The sequence below is a fragment of the Nicotiana sylvestris genome, chromosome 6, assembly GCF_000393655.2.
Source record: "Nicotiana sylvestris chromosome 6, ASM39365v2, whole genome shotgun sequence".
NCBI classification, from domain to species: Eukaryota; Viridiplantae; Streptophyta; class Magnoliopsida; order Solanales; family Solanaceae; genus Nicotiana; species Nicotiana sylvestris.
The window spans coordinates 143,927,137-143,947,171 of record NC_091062.1 but is presented as its reverse complement, the minus strand read 5'-3'; the positions used below and the strand labels follow the sequence as shown (position 1 = coordinate 143,947,171).

At 38.6% G+C, this 20,035-nt stretch overlaps 1 protein-coding gene across 1 annotated transcript; it reads right to left on the bottom strand.

Annotated features, from left to right (window-relative positions):
- Positions 1-3,801: 3,801 nt before the first annotated feature.
- On the bottom strand, positions 3,802-4,746 carry LOC138871421 (uncharacterized). Its single transcript, XM_070149298.1, has one exon. The coding sequence runs from the start codon at positions 4,744-4,746 to the stop codon at positions 3,802-3,804; it is 945 nt and encodes a 314-aa protein (XP_070005399.1).
- Positions 4,747-20,035: the final 15,289 nt, after the last annotated feature.

The following is a 20,035-nucleotide window of genomic DNA, read 5'->3' as shown; positions in this document are numbered from 1 at the left end:
TTAATTTTTGAAATTGTCATTTCAAAAATAAAACCCGGCTTTGCAAATACGGACTTTCAGCACTTCCGGGGAGAAGATTTTAAGGTTGTGCTTGCTAACCAGCCAAAAATTCGAAAAAGAGACCAAAGGTGGCAGTTCTTGCTAAAACAGCCTTCCGGCGTCCTTTTGGGGACATTCGGCTATTTTAGACAAAAATGGCATCACCCTGCTTATTTAAAATAAAATAATTTTTTTTGTTCTTTTCGGCTATTTTTGCAAAAGGGAAGTTGGACCCGATGGGGGTTGCTTACGTATCCCACATCCGACGAAAATCAAACTGGCTTAGTTCGGGCAATTCTGACAAAACAAAAACCAACTCTTTTTTTTTCTTTCTTTTTTCACAAAAATTCTCTTTTTTTTTCAAAATTTTGGCAAAGTTTTGGTATGTTTTGGACATTGGTTTTCAAAAACAAACAATTATCTCTCTCAATCCCCACATTTTCCTTTTCAATTTTTTCTCTATGAGCCAGTCAACATGCAAATCCGAAGCAAATGAATGCACAAGTAGCAAGTAAGATGCATCAGGATGGTCTTTTCATTTCGGGTACACTTGTCCTAGACAGACCCAACTCCTGTGTTGAGTATCCAAAGTCAAATGCACATGATGCAAACAAACGTTCCTACTAGGGATCCGGTATGAGGCTGAGTTATTCTATGTTCAAAACCTGGGTATGTGTTCTAGACCGTGTACCCCACCGGACAGCTCGAGCCGAGGAGGGGGCTACGCACCGGGAACCAAAAGACCATCCGACTTAGTAACTTGTCCGAGCCTCTTTCTTATTTCAAGGTATGACACTAACAGAATAGGGAGTCTCGACCAGCGAGCACATCCCCGAAGATGAGAAGAGAAGGGTTTCGTAGCAGTTTATATACAGTTCAAATAATATCAAAGCGGTAAAAGTAATATTTAGAACATTAGGCCCAAACATGTAATCATATAATAAATAAAGCCAAATATAACAATTCATCTAAGCTCGAATTATGAACCCTGAACCAGAAGTTCTGGGTTCTAGTCCCCAGCAGAGTCGCCAGAGCTGTCACACCTCTTTTTTTCCTACACCTCGGAAAGGGGTATAAAGGAGTTTTTTCCAACTTAAAGTGACAATCGAAACGGGAGTCATTTATTATTAAAAATTCAGAGTCACCACTTGGGATAATTTATGGTGTCCCAAGTCACCAGTTCAAATCCCGAATCGAGGAAAAGATTGACTCTATTTTACAGTCCGCGAACACAAAAATCCGGGTAAGGAATTCTGTTAACCCGAGAGAAGGTGTTAGGCATTCCCGGGTTCCGTGGTTCTAGCACGGTCGCTCAACATGGTGCTACATGGTGCTACATGGGCTTAAAATCTAAATGTAAACAAAACAATACCTACAAGAGAGTGAATTCAAATGAATAAAATCTGAAAGTTGTAGAGTCAATACAGCAGCAACAACAAAAGCTCTATCAACTCTTCTTCAAACCCAAGATTCAAGGCTCGAAATGTTGAAAGAAAAATTTAATGAAAATTTTCAACCTAAATTTCTCTCCTCCCCCTCCTCTCTTCTTTTTTTCTTTCTTTTTCTCAAATTTTCTCTTCTATTTATAGCAAAATTTTCGAGATTTTTCAGATTTTTTTTAAAAAAATATTTTATTATTTTATTATTTTTTAATTAAAAGAAATCCCACGTACAAATTGCTTTTATTTTTTTATAAAAAGAAATCTCACCTTTCTTTACTTTTATTTTTTAAATTCCAACTTTAATTACTTTTATCTTATTTAAAATCCCTTTTTTTTACTTTTTAAAAGAGAATTCCACTTATTTAACTTTTCTTAAAAAACAATCCACTTTCTTTTCTACTTTATTTTACTTTTTAAAAGAGAATTCCACCTAATTTTACTTTTATTTTTTTTATTCAATACTTCCCTTTTTCTTATTTTTTAAATCACTCTTGTAAATTAAAAAAAATTAATATTTTTCGGAATTTTTTTATTATTTTAAAATAAAAATAAAAATAAAATAATATTAATAGTAATAATTCACCTTTTAAAATTTTGTATTTTTACCCTATAATAAAAAGTGTAACAAAGCTAAAAATTGTAGGTTAAAACCCCTAAAATATTTACATAGAAGAAGTGATAAAAAATTAAATATTGTCAAAAATTAGGTGCTCACAAACGCGTTTGTGTTTAGCGACTTCTATTAGTGCGAAGATAGTGGTCTTGTTGTATATATTTGTGGACGTGCATACTATGTCTGTTATGCCTGCATCCAAAGAATAATCGTGAGTTTTGGGGAAGGTTGGTTCGTGCTTTTGATTCCTCATTTGGCCCTTGCTCCTGTCTTGACACCTTGTTCGAGTCACCCTGGGTAACATCTGGCTATGACAGAAATAAAGTTTTCAAAAATATGCATTTGGGATAAATTATTTGTAAGAAATGCAGTTGTTCAAAATATGTGATGATGCATATAACAAATAATTTTGTTGAATCATGGACTATGACACGCTTTGAGACATTGCGACGTCTTTATCTTGGAATTTTGAGGACTTCCTCAAAATTCTTCCCCAGTTTGATGCATACCTCCGGGATACTTGGTGTAATGAGGTTGATGAAAACTCAAAATCTTGCCTCGGTTTTTTACTATAGAGGGGAATAAAGATTTTATTATAATGTGACCGAACCCACAGGGCTGCCTACGTATCCCCTCTTAAACGAGAATCAGGTTAAGCGTAGTTCATGTTATATTAAAAGGAAGTGCAGATACAATCTCAAACATAATATCTCTTGATGGCGTCCGAATTGATAGGTTTTGGCCATATTTCTCCGTCTATCTCTGCAAGTATGAGTGCTCCTCTCGTCAGTACTTAGTGAACCATGTAACGACCTTGCCATTTAGGTGAGAATTTTCCTTTTGCTTCATCCTGATGCGGTAAGATCCACTTAAACACCAATTGCCCCGGTATAAATTGCCTCGGGCTAACCTTCTTCTTGAAAGCCCTTGCCATTCTATTATTGTAGAGTTGATCGTGACACACTCCGTTTATCCTTTTACCGTTAATGAGAGCCAATTGCTTATACCGGCTTTGTATCTATTCTGCATCGTTGAGCTCGGCCTCCTGTATAATTCTCAAGGAAGGAATTTCCACCTTAGTAGTTATGACAGCTTCAGTACCGTAGACCAATAAATAGGGGGTTGCCCCAGTTCATGTGCAGACCAATGGTATTGTACCCGAGCAAAGAAAATAGTAGCTTCTCGTGCCATTGCTTGTAGTTGTGTACCATCTTCCTTAATATCTTCTTGATATTCTTGTTGACGGCTTCCACAGCTCCATTCATTTGTGGCCTATATATTGTAGAGTTTCGGTGTTTGATTTTGAATGTTTCACATATGGCTTTCATGAGATCACTATTGAGATTGGAAGCATTGTCAGTAATGATCGATTCAGGTACTCCGAATCGACAAATGATATGATCTTAGACAAAATCTGCTACGACCTTCCTAGTCACAGCTTTCTGGAAGCGGCTTTGACCCATTTGTGAAGTAATCTATGGCTACCAAGATGAATCTATGTCCCTTGGAAACATCGAGTTCAATTGGTCTGATGACATACATGCCCCAGGTGGATAAAGGCCAGGGTGAATTCGTTGCATTCGGGTGGTACCCGTATCATATCAGCATGTACCTGATATTGGTAGCACTTTTTTACGTATTTTATGCAGTCCGTCTCCATAGTCATCAAAATACCCTGCCCTTAATATCTTCTTGGCTAGAACTAACCTATTCATATGAGCTCCGTAAGGTTCCGGCATATATCTCTTCGAGCAATCTAGATGCCTCTTTGGCATCGATGCATCGTAGTAGTCCCAAGTCGGGAGTCTTTCTATACAAAATTCCTCCACTCTGAAAGAAATGGTTGGCCAATCTTCCAAGTGTGCGCTTCTGAGTGTTCATAACATTTTCTGGGTATTCTTTTTTCTCCAAATATTCCTTTATATCGTGAAACCATGGGTTTCCATCGAACTCTTCTTCAACGTTAGCATAATAAGCTAACTGTTTACGAATTTCTATTAGGATGGGATCAATATAGTTCTTGTTTGGATGCTGTATCATGGAAGACAAGGTAGCCAGTGTGTCTTCGAACTCATTCTGGACTCTCGGAACATGTTTGAACTCTATCTTTGGCCTCTTGATCAAGTCTTGTATACAGTGTAGATATGGCAATATCTTGGCGTTCTTGGTGGCCCATTCTCTGAGTACCTGATGTATTAGCAAATCTAAATCTCCGATTATCAGCAATCCTTGAATATTCATGTCGATGGACAATCTGAGTCCTAAGATGCAAGCCTCATATTCTTCAATATTGTTGGTGCACGGGAACTTGAGCTTGGCGAATACCAAATAATATTGACTGGTTTCTAATACCAGAACAGCTCTGATGCCCACTCCTTTGAAGTTCATGGCTACATTGCAAAACATCCTCCAACCATCATATGCTTCGACAATGTCTTCCCCTATAAATGACACTTCTTCGTCGGGAAAATACATCTTCAATGGTTCATATTCTCCGTCGACAGGGTTCTTTGGGAGGTGATCGACTAATGCTTTCCCCTTAACTATTTTCTGAGTCAGACAGATGATGTCGAGCTCACTCAGTAGTATTTGCCATTTTGCTAGCTTACCCCTAGGCATGGGCTTCTGAAAAATGTATTTTAGCGGATCCATCCTTGATATGAGGTATGTGGTGTATGCGTAGAAGTAATGTCACAATTTCTGGGCTATCCATGTTTGGGCGCAACAGGTATGTTCCGGCAAAGAGTATTGAGCTTCATAAGGTGTGAACTTCTTACTCAAATAGTATATTGCTTGCTCTTTCCTTACATTCATATCATGTTGCCCCAAGATGCATCCAAAGGCTCCATCCAACAAGGATAGGTACAACATTAATGGTCTCCCAGGCTTTGGTGGGACCAACACAGGTGGCTTGGACAGGAACTCATTGATTTTATCAAAAGCCTTTTGACACTCTTTCGTCCAACTCGTCGCAGCATCTTTCCTCAACATTTTGAAGATTGTCTCACATATTACTATTGATTGTGCTATAAAGCGGCTGCTATAATTGAGGCGGCCCTGAAAACTCATTACAACCTTCTTGCTTTTTGGCAGTGGAAGGTCCTGAATAGCTTTGATCATTGACGGGTCCAACTCATGGCACGACGACTGATGATGAAACCTTGCAATTTCATGGTAGGGACTCCGAAAGCACATTTTGCAAGGTTCAACTTCATAGTGTACTTTCCTAGTAGGTCGAAAAACTTCCTCAAGTCTGCTATGTGATCTGAACTCCTCTTAGACTTTACGATGATGTCATCCATGTACGCCTCTATTTCCTTATGTATCATATCGTGGAAAAGAGTAGTCATGGACCTCTTGTAGGTTGCCCCGGTGTTCTTAAAACCAAACGGCATTATCTTGTAGCAGTATGTTCCCCATGGCATGATAAAGGGTGGATTTTTCACATCCTCTTCGTCCATCCAAATCTGGTGATATCCTACGAAGCAATCCATGAAGGATTGGAGTTCATGCTTGGCACAATTATTGATTAGTATGTGTATGTTGGGCGGCGAGAAATCATCCTTAGGACTTGCTCGGTTCAGGTCTAGATAGTCGATGCATACCCTGACTTTCCCATCCTTCTTTGGTACCGGCATAATGTTGGCTAGCCAGTTTGGGTACTCGACCACTCGAAGGACCTTGGCTTTTATTTTCTTGGTAACTTCCTCTTTTATCTTTAAACTCATGTCTGGCTTGAATATTCTGAGCTTCTGCTTTACCCGCGGACACGTAGGGTTGGTAGGTAGCTTGTGAACCACTATGGATGTGCTTAACCCTGTCATGTCGTCATAAGACCATGCAAAAATATCCTCATATTCCCTTAGAAATTTGATGTACTCTTCCTTCTCTGATGGTGACAGATGAATGCTAATGCGAGTTTGATTGACTGTTTTAGAATCCCCTAAGTTAACTGCCTCAGTTTCTTCCAGATTGAACTTTGGTTTGTTCTCAAAATTCTCTACTTCTTTGACTATTTCCTCAAGTATCACATTATTTTCCTAGTCATCTAAATTACATTCCTCATGTTGCGTTGTCTCATTACATGTCAAAATCGTTGGTTCAACAGGATATGTGATAATTAAGCTAAAAAAGAACATGGAAAGATAATAATATAAATAAACGTAAAGCAATGACGCATTAGTTAAAACTTAAAAACTGTCAGACAAGTACGACTCGATGTCTCGAGTAATTATTTCAAAACAAAATAGTGAAAATGTCTTAAATGCTAAAACAATTTAAAAAGAAATAATTCTAGTTCTGCTAGGCTTCCCAGGTGATCGACGAGCCCGGGATGGTGCAACAATCCAATTCTTAAAAAGTGCTCTATCTCCCACCGTCTGAATGGTAAGGTCTTTCTCCTCCTCCTCCAAGATTTCACTATAGTTCATATCTTCCTCGTCCAGAAATAGATTCCTTATGCCGACAAAAACCTCATTGATGATAGGCTATAATTGCGTATTTTAGTCTCTTATTACACTCTAATTTACTGCACTTTAATTGAGTTTGAGCTTTAATCACTAGTATTTTTCACTAATTATGTTTTTTATGCCTTGAAGGAATGATTTCGAACTATGTAGATGTTATGAAATGAATTTAAGTGATTTGGAGCTTTGAAGTCTGAGTAAAAGCCCAAGGAATCAAGCTAGGATCGTATTCGGGGATTGACGAATGATATTTAAGAACGAAACGAAGAATCGAATGCATACAATGCATTGTCTAGTAAAATGCACATAACTTTTGACTCAGAACTCCTTTGGGCTCCACAATAAATCGTTGGAAAGCTATTTAAAATGGCTACAACTTTCATGTTTTGCATTTTTGCAAATTCTCACTACCGCGATGCATGGTGCGGCGTGTGGTGCGACGCGGGGTGCGCCCGCGCCTGTGAAAATTTTCTGCAAACTGTCAGAATTAGCAATCTGAGCTTTTCCACTGCCGCCCCACATGGCACATTTCCCCATGAGGCGCGGTAGTGCAAATTTTATAGAGTGTCTCCTATTTCGTATGGGAGAAGTTATTTTCGTCTGGGCCCGACCCTACTTGGTATAACTACATGTAAAAACGCTATTTTGAGGAGGAGGACATACTTTTGACATAATTTAGACCCAAGGAGGCTAAGGAGACTAGGGATTCGACCTAAGGAGGAAATAACACGCTAGGAGCAAGGTGAATAATTCTTCTTCAAGTTTTTCACTTCATTCTTCCTATTTCCATTATTGGTTATGAATTCTAGTATTGTAATTATGCACACTATTATGAATAGCTAATTTGTTATCTAGGGTTTTGATGGAACCTATTGGAGGATGGTTTTCTTGTTACGTTAATATAGATTTTCTGTAGCTTTTTCTTTATTTGTTCAACTATGCTATTATTGTGGTTGGTTGAAGAGCTCACAATCGACTGTGCCTATTTAGTGTGTATTGTTCGGGAGAGAGTTCATATTTAGGTAGTTGTTGAACAACATCACTCCTAACATATATGAGGGATCAATACGAAGGGTTTAAAGGTGGGATTAGGGATAACGAAACCTTGGGTGCGATCCGAGTGAGCCGTACTTAATGCCAGCTAGCTTAGTTTGGGAGAATATGCCTAGTGAATTGTGGTAATTACTCGGGAGAGAGTTACGACAGTGAGAGCGCTCATGATTGGTAGAGAATATTTAGGCGAATTTATAGAAAACATAGCGGGAAGGATTCTGACAATAGGGAAAATCATAACTCTAGACCTCCTTAATCTTGTCTCTAACCCTTAGTATCTTTAGTTGTTAATTTACTATTTTAATTTGTTAGTTAATTAGTTAAACACAAGAATCTTAATATCTATAAGTTAGGAATTACTCAAGCTTGTTTTTCTTGGCGATATTGAACAACTATAGCTAAGCCTTAGTTCTCTGTGAGATTCGACTCCGGATTAGTAAATCGGATTATATTTGCAATGACCGCTTAGTCCTTTTTATAAGGTGTAGTTGGGTGTGATCAAATTTTGGCATCGTTGCCAGTGTACATATTTTTAGGTTGCAAGTTTGAACTTTTATTTTTCTTTTCTTGTATTTGATTTTATTTGTTTATTTGTTTTTGACTTGAGAGACATGGCATATTGGAATTATGAAAGTTTTGATGTTGGTAATTCTATTTTTTGATCCTCGTTATGTATATTATGGAGGAAATCACCCAGGGAAAAATTATCAAAATATTCCCGAGAGCAAGTTATGTGCACCAACTCAATCTTATGTGTGGAACGTGTGTGATATGTGTGGTGCTCAAGATGGTCACTTTCATGGTTGTGCTTATATTTCTTATCTTCCTCCAACCCCTTACTTTGATGGTTCTTCTTTTTCGTATGAAGTTAATAGGAAGAAAGAACCCAGGGAAGCTAACCCAAAGAAAATTAAAGATATGTTAAAGTGCCTTTTGGAACAACATAGTAAATTACAACTACAGATAGAAAGGCAAAAGGAAACTATTCACAACTTGAAAGTTCACATGAGTCAACTGATTGAAGATTTTTGTTACATCTCGTATTTTCGTACGTTAAAATTTCGTTTTCAGTTAATCGACGTAGACTCGAGGATGAAATCATCTTGACATTAACGTACTTACGCTATTTATAACGAGCGATAATTAAGTGTTATGAAGGATAAAGGGGTACGCGGATTAACGAAAATGAGTTTCGTTGGAAGTGGCCAATTTGGAATAAAATACGGGTCGATCGATAATATCTGATAATTATGAACTAGTACCATGCAAGGTACTATATGACCACAGTAGTATAATATATAAAGTATATATGAAATATTTTAAAAATAAATAGAATTTTAAATAATTTGTGGTAATTTTTAAATTATACAGGTAATTAATTAATTATTGAATAACGGGACATTACTCAATTAACTAATAAATAGGTAAAAATTAAATATCCCACCCTACTCCCACGTGGCAGTATGCCACCATTCAACATATGACTCATAGTCATATGTGTTGCATGACTATGCAACGTGTAAAGTCTATCTTCTATGCAGCCTTTCTCGTAGGCCTATATTCATGTTGCTCCCTTTTATCTTGTTATGGATCATGGTTGATTGGAGCTGGTCCTTCTCTTTGCACTATGTAACTATATTACAAAATCTTGCCTGGGATTTTGCCTCTATGTTAATAAGATATCAGAATAAAAGACCTTTTACCCCTTATTCCTTAATTCTTTTCTGTTTTCCTACTATCAAGCAAGTGTTGCTTTTACGAAAGCATGATTAAATAACCGATTCTTGGTTAAACTTCAAAGACATCTCTTCTTTAAGAAAAACGTTAAAGAACAAAAAACATTTTTGTCCAAATTCTTGCCAAAATTTGGATAGAAATTTTAAAGAGCAACCAAATTTCGGTTCAAAATTTCAAGAGATTCAAGCAGAATTTCGTTCAAACATATTTCACAGAAGCAGAAGCTTCATTCCGTTCAAATAACTCCAGGAACAGGTATGTTAAGACCCTCCCTTCTTTCTTTTGGCATGGTCCAATTATACTGAAGAAACGAGCAAACACACAGTTTTCATAAATTACTCTATTCATAGAAATAGTAGGGGTGTCTATATTTTAATTCCCCATGAAAAATATTATTATCTTCTGTTCATGGGTCTCAGAATAATACGCAGTTGGAAAAATTTATCCGGAAAGAGTATTGAGATGATTACGTATTTTTCATGCATTTCACTCATTTATACATGTGCATTGACCCATGACCAGATGGCGTTACATACGTGTATATATGTAAATATATGTATATGGGATAGGGGAAAAAGGTTACGGCGTTATATACGCACCACCACCTGATCAGCTGGTATATGTTGATGATGTGCCCACAGTGGCCGAGACGATATGATGTGATGCCCTCAGTGGCTTGATGATATTATGTATACCCATACCTATGCATGACACGATATTTATACGCATGTCCATGACATTATAAACGTTTCAGAATTTATAAAGTTATTCAGATTTAAAGATGTGTTTCCTTATTCCATGTTTCATCTATGTCTTTTACGTACTAATTTTCACGCCTTACATACTCAGTACATTTTTCGTACTGACGCCCTATTTCACAGGGCCTGCGTTTCATGCCTGCAGGTGCAGGTAGGCAAGCTGACGGTCCCCCTCCTTAGGATCCCTGATCAGTGAGAGTTGGTGTGCTCTACTTGATTCAGAGCTGCTTTTGATTTTGGTATGATACGTTTGTATATATATATATATATATTTATATGGGTATGACATGGCTCAATCCCGTCTTTATACAGTTATGTTTCTATTAGAGATCTGTAGACAATATGTCTAATTAGATAGTGTGTGGCCTTGCCGGCTTCCAGTTTTGAGATGTGTAGTTGTCTATGGCAGCCTTGTCGACTCGCCCTACGTATGTTGTACATATATGTATGTATGCTCTTTTTGGGCAGATTCCCTTCATGTACATTATTCTCATAACTCAACAGATGTTACACAGGTTCATATCCTAGACACATGCTTATGGGTGTTTGACAGGTTGGACTCAGGCACTCGTTGCGGCCTATCAGTTTGGGTCGTGACAATTTTAATGCTCAACAAGCCAATATTGTGAAAAGTATCCAAAAAGAGCGTGAGTTAGATATAGAAATTTAGGTGCTAGTGGAGAAGACCAGAGTAGAACACCAACAATCAATCGAACTAGATTTTGAGGATGTCGATGTTGTAGAAGAGATACTAGAGTCAACCAAGGATATTGAGGATACATATTTAGTTGACTCTATTGTCATTAGTGTTGAGAATGTAGACAGTCCCAATGTTCATGTAGTTGAGCTCATCGGTCTACACTCCAAGCATTTTTTCACATTGTGTTTGGATGATGATATGGAAATAGAGTCGTCTGAGCCACTTGAGGAGTCAAGGAATGAGGAACAAGGTGCTTACATTCTAGAATTCTTCTTGCCAGAAAGTCGGGATTACACACCCCATCTAAAGGCTAAGAAGTGCAGAATACTACATTATTTTATTGGGCCAGTCAGATTCGTTCCACCACCCCAGGAGCATGATCATAGAGCAGAATCAAAACTAGGGGTCCAATTCATAAGTTCAAAATGGAGCCAAAAATTGATTCGCATCGTGCCGCGGCGTTTAATCAAGCACTTGTTGGGAGGCAACCCAGCTTTACTGTTTTTTTTTTTTAATTGTATTATTTTTTTAGTGTTGATTTTTGATTTTCTAGGAGCATAAGTTGCTAAGCTATTGGAAGGATGCAACAGCAAACCAGATGGTTGGTGTCACAACCCAAAATCCACTAGTGATGGCGCCGGACATCACTATCAGGCAAGCCAACTAAAATACTTAATTAAATTCTCATTTAAACAAATGTGAAAAGCTCTGATTTTCCTTCAATTTTTACTAGATACTCAGTTCAAATTAAATATAATTGTCAAGAAGTCAATATAAAATACCCCATATCTATCTCAGAACCCGGTGTTACAAGTGCATGAGCTATTTCTAGGAAGCAATACAATACAACAACCGTCCAGAATACAAATTGGACAGAAAATAAATACAATAATCTGGAAGAGACTCTGCTGGTTGCGGGTTGTCTCAAGAAGTGAAGCTCACCTAAGTCTCCGTATCTACCACACTGCTACGCCCGCCAGGACACTGGTGATGCATGTGTTGTGCAACAAAAATACGCAGCAATTGTAGTTGAGTGTGAAAACAACATGTACCCAATGAGTATCCCGTCTAATCTCGAAGAAGTAGAGACGAGTGGTCGACTTCGACACTTACTAATGGTCCAATAATGATATATCCATAATATAATGAATCGAGGATTTATATAAACATGATTTATAATTCAATAGGGTGAAACTTGTAAACAATTCTTTCTTTTATGCTAAATTTCCAAATTTCCTTTTTCATCATTTATACACATATTCTCAAGCCGGGAAGGGGCAATAACAACTTCAATAAGTTTCAAGGCAAGCAATACACCGATTCAACAATATTTAAACTGTGCACTGCCAGAGGGTCGAATGGCGCGAACCATAGATGCATCTATTTAATCTACCAAGGTGTTCGGCCTGTTCCACAATAGATAAACACATTCAAAAGTCAAATCAATAATTCCTCAAGGAGCAAATATTCAAGAAAAGGCAAGTTTCTCTTTTAAAAGTCAAGAAATGATATCTAGCCTTTTAGAATTTCATTTTACACATCCGATATGATTTAAACATTTTAATGTTTGTCAACAAGGTTGCAAGTATTATAAGTAAGCATGCTTTTGGGCCCTAAACTACCCGGACATAAGCATAATGGTAGCTACGCACGGACTCTCGTCACCTCGTGCGTACGTAGCCCCCACAAATAGGAGCACATAACCAATTAACTCACCTGTGGAGACAATTCCCGCTTACAAGGTTAGAAAGGAGACTCACCTCGCTCCGAAGATCCATAATCGGCATTCCACGCCCTTCCGAAGACTCGAAATGATGCACAATGCTCCAAAACTAGCCAATAATTATGCAAATCCATTAATATATGTTCAACTACTCATTACAATCCAATTTATAGCAATTCCTAACCTCGGTCAAAAAGTTGACAAAAGTTCTCTCGGACCGACGTGCCCGGATTCCGAAATTTTTCGAAGATAAAGTTTACCCATGAACTCACGAACTCAAATATATGATTTTCTCTTAATTTCATACCCAAAATCATGGTCAAAATCCAAGAATATCAATTTTCTAGGTTTTCTTCAAAATACCAAAATTTCTACTAATTTACATGATTTTTCATGTTAAAATCTAGATATAATCCAAGAAATTAACTTGCAATAGGTGGGAATCACTTACCGTGACATGGATGTTGAAAATGGAGCTCCAAAATCGCTCCTAGGTCGGATCCCATGGAGGAAATGAGATGAAATGAGCCAAACCCATTATTTTACACTTATACACTGCCCAGACGACTCTTCTTTGCATTCGTGAGACCCCCATCGCGTTCGCGAAGAAGAAAATCCCCAAAAACCATTTTCCAAACTCTTCTCAGATAGCCTCTAGTATAATGGCCATAACATTTTTTACGAAATTCCAAAGGACAAATGGTTTAATGTTTTGAAAACTAGATACCAAGATCTACAACTTTTATGTTTTGGTTATCTTCTAATTCCTTATAGATTTTGAGATATAATCTGCCAAAGTCAGCCCTGTGCAACACAAATTTCTTCTTTATCTTCCCGGATAGTCTGTAGTATATAAGCCATAACTCTTTGTACACAAATCAAAATTCTAAATGGTTTAGTTTTCTAAAACCTAGACACAAAGCTCTACAACTTTAAATTTTGGATTATCTCCAAATTCCTTATAGATTGCCCGATATAAGCCTCCGCAGTCAGACCTGTGCAACAAATATTTCCTTCTTTGCGAACGCGAGGGACTCTTCGCGAACGCGAAGAACAGAGCCTTGAAGCCAAATCCTTCTTCATGAACGCGAAGACCAACACCAGACACCAGCATCATCTATTGCAAAACAACCCGAAATGATCCGAAACTACCCCGAAACACACCCGAGGCCCCCGGGACCCATCCAATCACACAAACCAGTCCCATAACATAACATGGACCTGATCGAGGCCTCAAATCACATCAAACAACATCGAAATCATGAATCGCACCCTAATTCAAGCTTAATGAACTTTAGAACTTCAAACTTCTATATTCGATGTCGAAACCTATCAAATCACGTTCGATTGATCTCAAATTTTGCACACAAGTCATATTCAACATTACGGACCTACTCTAACTTCCGGAATTGGATTCTGACCCCGGTATCAAAAAGTCCACTTCCGGTCAAACTTCTCCAAAAACCTTCAAATTTCTATCTTTAGCCAAATGACTCCAAAGTGATCCATGGACCTCCGAACTCACTTCTGATCATGCTCCCAACACCAAAATTACCATACAAAGCTATTCCCAGACTCGGAATCCCAAACGGACATTGTTAACACTGAAATGCACTTCAACCCAAACTTATGAAATTCTTCCAAAATGCTAACTTCCACAATAGGTGCCGAAACGTTCTGGGGTCTTCCAAAACCAAATCCGGACATATGCCCAAGTCCGAAATCATCATACGAACCTACTGGAACCTTTGAATCCCGATTTGGAGGTCGTTTACCCAAAAATCCAATCTTAGTCAATTCTTTCAACTTAAAGCTTCCGAAATGAGAATTCTCTTTCCAAATCAACTCCGAACTTTCCGAAATTCAATTCCGACCATGCGTACAAGTCATAATACCTGAAGTGAAGCTTCTCATGGCCTCAAACCGCTGAATGACGCGCTAGAGCTCAAAGCAACCGATCGGGTCATTACATTCTCTCCCACTTAAACACACATTCGCCTTCAAACGTGCTAAGAACTGCGCTGGAGTTGTCCGAAATCACTATTTTACACCTCGAGCACCTACCTGTGCCACCACAACTCGACTGGGCACCTTAGCTTGATCTATTTGAAGATATCTTTTTTCATTTAAGCAAATAAGCCTTAGAGCCTAATTCCAACATTCGAAATTCTCTGCCAGGCTTGTTTCCAACATACGCTCACCGTATTAATCACCATATGATGTACTAGAATCTGACTGCATACCTTTGCTGGATTCACACCTTGCACCGCTTTACTCACAGGATCACAATACATTATCTGAGCACATTAGTCGAAATTCCACAAATCTGATGCTCCCATTGCACCTCATGATATATATAGGTCTTGCTATAACTCTTACAATACCACCATGACGGAAGAGATGTGTAGAAATTCATAATCAACTGCGGAATCAACAAATCATTGGATCTATACTCCTGACAAAAACCATCACCTCATTCTGAACCAAATAATGGTCTTAGATCCTTAATATACTTCATATAATTAGATTGCATTGATCCTAAATCCAATGATCTCGTCTCACCCAGTATGAACTGCTCAGGCAATAAGCCACCCAGACATGACCAAAAGTCTCGTATGATGTCACAATGTGCCAATAGGCTACCCAACTCGAACGAGATACAAAAGGAAAACAAACCCTGGAAGGAACTACTCAACTCACGCGCTATTATGAACTTTCCTAAAAAATGGAAAACAAGACACACAAAATAGAATATAGAAAGCTGTATTCAACATCACACTATTGCGGAACGTAACCCAATCCAAACAACATAACCATGGCGGCGTGCCACCCGATCCAAACATAAAATTCACATAAGGAGATACACACCGAGCTAGATTACTCATTACATCAAAATACCGAATGTCCGTCACCAGCACGTCAAGTGTATAATACCATCCCTAGGAAGACATATAGCGCTATAAGCTACAAACTCAAGCACAACTGAGGTGCGATATACGATCTGAATCTAAACAGCCATTCTGCTTATATAACATCATCTCTACACAGAACCTCAACATATAAGAAATTTACCAAGCTGTCTCATGACTCACACGGCGCAATACATCATTACATGAAATAGTTGATGACGAAATACACCCCAACTACTCTTCCATAAGGAGTGCATGTCTGAAATGAACATATCTGGCCCGATATAGAGCCCATTCACATTTAAATCCATCCACAGACCTCAAGTTGATTCTGATCGCACTGAACCAGGCTAATAACCTTTCAAAGGTCCATCATCACTCCCCTTTTTCTCATAACACACAAGAGCAACCATCATAACTGGAGTAATCCTCCACAGTCCGCAACCTAATAAACTGTGTGCCCTCCAGGCATCAATTCTCAATTTAACGACATCACTACAATCTTTATACTTAATTAACTCTTCAATCGATCAAGTGGATACATGCTAAACTAATGCAACCTTCCCATGGGGCACGCTCCCACAACCTTCCGTAACAGATAACAGGTCTGTACATCCAAACCACCGGAAGCACTAACACCGAAAAGCGATCAAGAATCCTTAACCAGGATGCAGAGCCTTTTTCAAAAACACCGATCTCAGGTGACACTGAAGAAAATACCAACTTACCTTAAACATAGAAACTCCTTTTTCTGCTTATTTGAGCTCGTGACATCTTTGCCAACACCGAACTGCAACCTTGATCCTCACTTCAAATTCTATACCACGCACTACACCCAACATGCCAATATATGATAGAACACGTTTTTCATCATAACTTCGGAACCACTAATAGATTAACACTTCATCATATAAAAACTTTTCACTTAACTCAATTCAGGAGAATCATAGCAACACACAGGTGAATTTTCATAACCGTAGAATATGCAAATTTCTAAGTAGTGGTCTAAGTCACTAGAGCCCTTTCGGGATCCGCCTCCACATAACATGCCATAATAGTAGAATGTTTTTGAATAACATCAATTACGGCAGCCGACAAGCCTCACACGCACCGTCACAAATCACTTGCTTAAATTGATCACGCTGAAGGGACTGATCACTACCAGTAATATGCCAATTCAACTATGGCTAACCAACCTATATTCTTTCCAATTTATCCTTGATTGCCTTAGAAATAATAATAATAACTCCATTCAACGCATACACACTCCATCCGCACTTATCCCGAGTGACCTTGAATCACGAGACCATGCTGTCTCAAATCCCACGAACCATTTCATACCTCCCAAATGCTACACTGCAAGTCAAAACATCATAGAACATTCTGGGCCTCTTCTCATAAGATGCTACAAAGCTTTATTCTTAACCGAACTTATAGTCTCGAAATTATTAGGCACCACACTTTACCCCTTTGAATCCATTAGGACCATTGTTGAGAGCCACCCGCTCTGACTCGGCTCCAAATATAATCGACTCCATGAATCTTCTAGAACATGAATACCCTCTAGGCGAAGCACCTGGCAGAATCACTTCCCTTGAAACCCGCATCTATACAAGGTATAAATCCTGAATCCTTCCCCGAGTCTGAACATAAGTGATAAGGCCAACCATAGCACACCTTTAATAATTCATTTTCTCAAATTACCTCCTATGTTTTTTTCCCACAGCTGAAATAACCCATCAATATGCTAATAACCAGAAACCTCGCAAGTAGTTAGCCATGCAACCCAATCCTAAGCGGTGGGACTCTCCCACTTAGCTTGAATCCACTATTACACAACTTTGGAATTTACCAGAATTCTTTATCACTTATTGACACAACCTTGCACAATCAACCGCAAAAATTCTCAGAATATTTTTGTAAAACCCCCTTTTTATACTCTGAATCATTAACCACATTTGCACGACCGATCTCTTTGCAGTATAACCAATAGAATTCTTTAAAAAAACTTTGCCAATCCATGAGACCGCCGAGCTGCTCACTGGAGATAACCCACCTGAGCCCATGCTCCTTCACTAGTTGCACAAGTCCATTCACTCCTCGTGGACATCAACTAAATGTGCGACAATAGCCTCAAATTCAAAGTTACGTTGTATCCTTCTTCATTTTAAGTAGCTCCTTTCTGTTATATCAAATCTCATGCCGCATAATAGCCCATACTTCAAATTAAATCCATAGGCCCCAATCACCAATCTCTAAAATTCCCAAATCATTCCAAACTCTCTTCAAGGTACGTGGTCATCCTACCACAAAGCCCATAAGCAACTCCTCCACTTTGGCGGAACTCACCCCTTTAATGGACTACTCGACCTTCGCTTCTTACACTTGACCTTCTAGAAATTTTAACCACCGCCTGGCACTCCCCACATGTCCTTCCTTATCCTTTGTTGCTCAGTTGTTGCCTTAAGTAATATCTATCTTCGTAGCGCTTGAACCCACGAACCGCTACTAACTTTAAATCTCCCCGAGGTCATATTTCTTGGGCCATCAACAATAGATATACCGATTCAATCCTGAACCACCGCACATCGCGATCTCTGACAGTCACCTCTCCATTATTATTTCACAATATCCTGCCCCAAAGGAGAATTGAAAAAAACCATAACACCGGCGAACTCAACATATACAATCGAGGACGACGATACCACGTCACAGATGAATTTTTCACCACGCTCGAAAATACCAAGTCTCGTTACTCCATCGAACCAAACTTGAACATTTATAACCCGATTGCCTCTCTTCCGCCAGAAAATAAAATTCTGAATCTCTGAATCTTGCATTGAGTAAACATCTTTCCAAGTCATTCACTGCTTCAATGCATAGACAAACGCTCTACCATTACACCAATATTGTGCGATAACAACCCACGAATCGTCATAACAATTAATTCCAAATCTCAAAACCTTAGGTAATACTGAAACTGAGCTGAAACGATATAAAGCCTTCCGCAAGGAGACGACAATAGCCCAATCAAATACGCAGGGAGGAACATCCCCCACCACATATGTAGTACCATTACATTTCTCAATTCCCGATTTATAATAAGCGTTTCACATCGCATAAGATTGAGTAGGAAAGAAACAAAGGCATAAGCCGCAAAGGAATCAAATTGCATGATAAGGAATCAAGAAGGGAGGTGCTCCTAACAGCCCTGTAGCCTCCCGAAGATAAGCACAAACATCTCCATACTGATCCGCGAGACTCTACTAGACTTGCTCATGACTCATGAGACCCAAGGGAACCTAGTGCTCTAATACCATGTTATCATGACCCAAAATCCACTTAGGGTCATGATGGCGCTGGACACCGCTGTCAAGCAAGCTAACCAAAATACTTAATTAAATTCTCATTTAAACAATTGTGAAAAACTATGATTTTTCTTCAATTTTTACTAGTAAAAGATACTCAATTCAAATTAAATATACATGTAAAGAAGTGAATACAAAATACCCCATAACTTTCCCAGAACCCGGTGTCACAAGTGCATGAGCTATTTCTAGGAAGCAATACAATACAACAACCATCCGGAATACAAATTGGACAAAAAATAAATACAATAATCTGGAAGAGACTCTGCTGGCTATGGGTCATCTCGAGAAGTGAAGCTCACCTAAGTCTCTGCATCAACCACGTTGCTACGCCCGCTAGGCCACTGGTGATGCATGTGCATGTGCAACAAAAATGCACAGCAAGTGTAGTATAAGTACAAAAATAACGTGTACCCAATGAGTATCCCGTCTAATCTCGAAGAAGTAGAGACGAGAGGTCAACTTCGATACTTACTAGTGATCCAATAATGATACGTCCGTAATATAATGAATTGAGGATTTATATAAAAAGGATTTGTAATTCAATAGGGTGAAACATGTAAACAATTCTTTCTTTTATGCAAAATTTCCAAATTTCCTTTTTCATCATTTATACACATATTCTCAAGCCGGGAAGGGGCAATAACAACTTCAATAAGTTTCAGGCAAGCAATATAAGCATGCGCAAATCCTGCCGAGGATGTACGACCCGATCCAACAATATTTAAATTGTGCACTGCCAGAGGATCGAATGGCGCGAACCATAGATGCATCTATTTAATCTACCGAGGCATTTGGCTCATTCCATAATAGATAAACACATTCAAACAGTCAAATCAATAATTTATCAAGGAGCAAATATTCAGGAAAAGGCAAGTTTCTCTTTTAAAAGTCAAGAAATGATATCTAACCTTTTAGAATTTCATTTACACGTTCAATATGTTTTAAGCATTTTTATGTTTGTCAACAAGGTTGCAAGTATTACAAATAAGCATGCTTTTGGGCCCTAAACTACCCGGACTTAAGGATAATAGTAGCTACGCACAGACTCTCATCACTTCGTGCGTACGTAGCCCCCAAAAATAGGAGCACATAACCAATTAACTCACCTATGGGGACAATTCTCTCTTAAAAGGTTAGAAAGGAGACTCACCTCGCTCCGAAGATCCATAACGGCATTCCACGCCCTTCCGAAGACTCGAATCGATGCACAATGCTCCAAAACTA